Raw genomic sequence first — 5409 nt, 5'->3', positions numbered from 1 at the left:
GTTATGCACATCTCTGTTGCTTGCCCTCATAGATATGAGGAATTTTCCGCCATGTATCAAGGAAGGGCTAATTAATCTAAGTAATGGAACCCATACTCAAATACATATAATGAAAGATGGGAAGCTCATCCAAATTTCTGATAGGGAGGAAGTGACAATAGGCAGGTTAAGAAAGGTTTCAAGGGAATATGGTTCTTAAGGGCAATCTTACTATAGAGGGTTACAAGGAGAATCTTTTAGAGCTATGTCTACCCCACAACAACCACAGTCTAAGGATGATGAGCGGTTCTCTTGAATACTCAAGGGCATTGAGGGAAAGACTGAGCACATATCTAAGTCTGAAGCTAAATCTGAAGCTAGATTTACAGCCCTAGAGAATAGGATGGAGCAATGGGAAACTAGAACCTCTAATTTGACTTCTTATGTCACTAAGTTGTCAAATGGTATGAGTGAACAACAAGTTAAGGCTAAATCATAAATCTTTGAATGCAATTACATTGAGAAGCGGTAAGGAAATTGGTGCTAAGAAAGTGCAATTCAAAGAAGATGAAGAGGATGAAGAACCGGTTGACAAAGAGATAGAAGTTGAGTCTCCTCCTTCTAAAACCACTCAAGACATTCCCAAGGCTACTCAAGAGACCTCCATTCAATCCAAAGAGCCAATAGAGAAAGGATCACCTCCCAAAGGTGATGAGGTAAACATTTCTAACTTGCCTTTTCCTCATTCATATCTCATGAGTAAGAAGGTTGTTGAAAAGAAAGATAATGATGAGCTTTTTGAAATGTTTAGCAAACTTGAGGTTAATGTGCCATTACTTGATTTGATTAAGAAGATGCCTAAGTGTGCTGAGTTTCTGAAAGATCTATGTACAAACAAGAGGAAATATAGGCACAGTAAGAGAATCCAACTGAGGTCTAGTATTAGTGTTATCTTTAAGCCACGGCTACCTATTAAGTGTAAAGACCCAGGTTCCTACACTATTCCCTGTACCATAGACAAAATAAACATTTCACATGCCTTATTGGACTTAGGTGTAGCCATAAATGCTATGTCTACCTCTATCTATGAGAGTTTAGGTATCTATGCCTTGAAAGACACCAGTGTTGTGCTAGGTCTAACTGATAGGACTATGAGACATCCTAAGGGCTTTCTTAAGGATGTTCTTGTGCAAGTGAAGGGTATTGTGTTCCCAGCTGACTTTTATAAGCTAGATATGACTGATGAGATTAAAGTCGATAACACTTTGATTCTAGGAAGACCTTTTCTTAGAACAGCCCAGACTATAATTAATGTGAAAGACGGGGTTATTACCATGGGCTTTGGGGATCAACAGATTACCTTCAACATTTCTGATGCTATTAGTCAATGTTATACAGATTGCTCTTACTTGGGTGTTAATTTGATTGATTGTGCTATTAATGATGTTGATGATTTGCATGAATCTGAGATGCATGAACATGACTGGTATGATGAGATTGTTGAGCATGATGATGCATTTACTTGTTTATCTACCCCTTATTCTTCTTCTTTTTGCTCATGTTATGGTGACGTGGTGTGTGTTAACTGTTTAGAAGTCGATCACCTCCTTTCCATCTCTCATGATTTTGATGCATCATCTTGTCTTAACTGTGATTCTACCTTGAACATTACACTTAATGATAGCATTGAGAAAGGCGAGTTTATTGATTCTGTAGGTACTGATGATAAAGGAGTTGTTACACAAGCTACACCGGTAGCTTCTCCTTTGAGTGGTATTGGAACATTAGAAAAGGCTAGCAACAAGATTGTTACTCACTTAGTCACTTCTAATCCCACTCTTCCTTGTGATTTACTTAATGTTTCTGTTAATAAAATTGATACCGATAATCTTTTTTGTAGGTCATCCAAGAATGGCACTGAGTTGGGAAGTGGAGGACATACACATCATGATGAGCTTATATCTCCTTCCCCAAGCCACATAAATATGCCACTTGCATTGAATGCACTTGACATAAAAGAATTAGTTCCTTCTGTTGTGCAACCTCCTGATTTAGAACTGAAACCCCTCCCCCTAATTTGAAATATGTCTTTTTTGTTGCTGATTCTAAATTGCCTGTTATTATTTCCAGTTCTTTGAATAGTTCTGAAGAAGAATGATTGATTTCTGTGTTAAAGAGTCATAAAGGGCTATGGGATGGTTTTTAGGGGACATTCCAATGACTAGGGCATCAGTTCGCACCCACAGGATCCTTTTGAATGAAGGGTCCAAGCCAGTTAGGCAACCACAGAGGAGATTAAATCCTCTCATTCTGGATGTGGTTAAGAAGGAAGTCTCAAAGTTGTTGAGTACTGGGATCATCTATTCCATATCAGACAGCGAGTGGGTAAGTTCGGTACAAGTAGTACCAAAGAAGAGCGGTATCACAATAGTGAGAAATGAAAATGATGAACTGATTCCAACTAGGGTTCAAAATGCTTAGAGAGTATGTATAGATTATAGGAAGTTGAATGATGCCATGAGAAAGAACCACTTTCCATTACCTTTTATAGATCAGATGTTGGAGAGAATTTCAGGAAAGTCTCACTATTGTTTTTTGGACGGTTTTTCTGGCTATTTTTAAGTGCCCATTGCTTTTGAAGATCAGGACAAAACTACTTTTACATGCCCTTTTGGTACCTTTGCTTATTGAAGGATGCCATTTAGGTTATGTAACGCTCCAGGCACTTTTCAAAGGTGCATGATAGTGATATTTAGTAATCTTCTAGAGCAGACATGGAGGTTTTTATGAATGACTTCACTATTTACGGTAAGAGTTCTGAGGAGTGCTTGAATAGCCTAGAGTAGGCTCTTGAGAGGTATATTGATAAAAAAATTGGTTTTAAACTTTGAAAAGTGTCATTTTATGGTTGATAAAGGGATAGTCTTAGGTCACCTCATCTCTTAAAAGGGGATTGAGGTTGATAGAGCCAAAATTGACGTTATTCATCCCTTTCTTATCCTACTTGTTTAAAGGACTTGAGGTCTTTCTGAGGGCATACAGGTTTCTATCGGCGCTTTATTAAGGATTTTAGTAAAGGTCCTTTGCCTCTTTCTACCTTGTTAAAAAAAGATGTTGAATTTAAATTTGATGACAAGTATAGGCATGCTTTTGACACTTTGAAATCTATGCTTGTTTCACATCCTATTCTCATTGCACCTAACTGGAATTTACATTTTGAGTTGTCTTGTGATACTTCTAACTTTGCAGTTGGTGCTATGCTTGGACAGAGGGAGAAGAAACAGTCTAGAGTCATCGCATATGCCTCCAAGACACTTGATTCCGCTTAAGTGAATTACACCACCACAGAGAAGGAACTGTTTGCTATTATTTTTACTTTGGATAAGTTTAAACAATATCTTATAAACTCTTGAGTGGTTGTTTTTACAAATCATGCAGCGGTTCGGTACCTATTTAAGAAGCCTCAGTCTAAACCTAGACTGCTGAGATGGGCTTTGCTGCTACAGGAGTTTGATATCGAGATTAAAGATAGAGCCGGAGCAGAGAATCATATAGCTAACCACCTTAGTCCGTTACTTGAAGGCACACAGGGAGTTGACTCTTCTGACTTGTTATTGACTCATTTCCTGATTCTGCACTTTTTGCCTTGGCTATTCATGAGCCTTGGTATTCTAATATAGTTAATTATCTTGTCACTGGCCTTATACCTCCTTCTATGTCTAAATTTGAGATTGATAAGTTAAAGAGGGAGGCAAGATACTATATCTGGGATGCTCAAATCCTATGGAAGCAATGCAATGACCAGATCATTAAACGCTGTGTTCCAAATAATAAGATCCACTCTATCCTTACCTTTACACATTCTTTATCTTGTGGGGGGCATTTTAGTGCCAATAGGACTGCTAGGAGGGTTTTAGAGTGTGGTTTTTATTGGCCTTCTCTATTTAAGGATGCTTATTCTTTCTGCAAGTCTTGTGATAAGCGTCCGAGGTTTGGGAGTTTGGGTAGGAAGCATGAGATGCCTCTAAGACCTTTGCATTTTTGTGAAATCTTTGATGTCTGGGGCATGGACTTAATGGGTCCCTTCCCTTCGTCTTTTGGGTTTTCATACATATTACTTGCAATAAATTATGTGTCTTGATGGGTAGAGACAATGCCAACTAGGAAAGATGATGCTTCTACTGTTGCCAAGTTTTTAAGTTCTCATATCTTTTGCAAGTATGGCATTCCAAGAGCAATCATCAGTGACCAAGGAACACACTTTTGCAACAGGACCATCAAGTCTTTATTGGCTAAACATGGAGTCAACCACAAGCTGGCCACTCCTTATTACCCTCAGACTAATGGGTTAGCTGAAGTTTCTAATCGGGAAGTGAAGCGAATACTTGAGAAGATTGTGAAACCATCCCATAAGGACTGGAGTGAAAGGCTTGAGGAAGATCTTTGGGCTTACAGGACTGCCTACAAGACCCCTATAGGCATGTCCTTTCTTCCGGTTGCTCTATGGCAAGGCTTGCCATCTACCTGTGGAGATCGAACACAAATCTTATTGGGTAATCAAGGCATGTGATGCAGATCTCGAATCTTCACTAGTCAATTGAAAGATGCAACTCCAAGAACTTGAAGAAATGAGACTTGAATCCTATGACAATGCCAAAATCTACAAAGACAAGCTGAAAATGATTCATGACAGACAAATTCTGAGGAAGCAATTTTATGAAGGTGACAAGGTTCTAAAGTTTAAAGCCTGGTTGAAGCTGATGCCTGGGAAGTTTGTCACCAAGTAGGAAGGTTCGTTTAGAGTTACTAAAGTATATCCCTTTGGTACGATAGAGCTCGTAGATGAGGAGACCGGTATAACTTCACAAGTCAATGGCCTTCTGTTGAAGCACTACCACGAGGATCAAAGACCCACCTGATCACAAGGTTGTTCCCTTCCACCCTGCTCTTTTACTTTCTATTGTATTGCTGGTGATATCTATTTGTTGAGCTAGTTAGGAGTAAGTGTAGGGGAGGGAACTTCTCTAGTAGTTGTAGTTGTAACTGTTTATTTCTGTTTAGTAGTTGTTTGTTTTGTTTCCTTTTGATTCTGCCATCTCTTTTGATCACTTGATTTATACTTGTCTATTTTCTTTTCACATTATCTTATCCTATCTCTCTCTTCTCTCTTCTTCATGATAGTGATGTGTTATGCTTTGATTTCAAATCGGACTTCACAACTTCCACTTCACCTGAGAGTTTAGGTTAAGATAATGTTGTTTTTCTTACATTGAGGACAATATATTAATCAAGTGTGGGGGAGAGATTGTTGTTGAGTTGTTGAGCTGTTTTGGGAAATTTCTTTTTTTTTTTTTTTTGCCTTTGGATTTGCTCCTGTTTTCTAGTATTGCTACCATAATTGCTCTCTTCTTTGCCTTATTGGTTGATTTC

At 38.5% G+C, this 5409-nt stretch overlaps 1 protein-coding gene across 1 annotated transcript; it reads left to right on the top strand.

Annotated features, from left to right (window-relative positions):
• Positions 1–244: 244 nt before the first annotated feature.
• Positions 245–1404, top strand: LOC114760875 (uncharacterized). The gene is made up of 4 exons (XM_028950173.1): positions 245–285; positions 506–695; positions 834–1304; positions 1378–1404. Exons 1-4 carry the CDS (start codon positions 245–247, stop codon positions 1402–1404), a joined length of 729 nt encoding a protein of 242 aa, XP_028806006.1.
• Positions 1405–5409: the final 4005 nt, after the last annotated feature.

This window comes from Neltuma alba, unplaced genomic scaffold (assembly GCF_004799145.2).
Source record: "Neltuma alba isolate B1F8T4 unplaced genomic scaffold, ASM479914v2 tig00011033_pilon, whole genome shotgun sequence".
Lineage (NCBI taxonomy): Eukaryota > Viridiplantae > Streptophyta > Magnoliopsida > Fabales > Fabaceae > Neltuma > Neltuma alba.
The sequence above is the reverse complement of the archived record's forward strand: the minus strand, read 5'-3'. Positions and strand labels throughout refer to the sequence as shown.

What these genes read in the sequence shown, in the direction of transcription:
- LOC114760875 (XM_028950173.1), top strand. Translation starts at nt 245, where the DNA reads ATGTCTACCCCACAACAACCACAGTCTAAGGATGATGAGCG. An exon ending in CAGTCTAAGGATGATGAGCG is followed by an intron (nt 286 to 505) that starts GTTCTCTTGAAT and finishes TACATTGAGAAG; the next exon opens with CGGTAAGGAAATTGGTGCTA. An exon ending in CACCTCCCAAAGGTGATGAG is followed by an intron (nt 696 to 833) that starts GTAAACATTTCT and finishes TTGATTAAGAAG; the next exon opens with ATGCCTAAGTGTGCTGAGTT.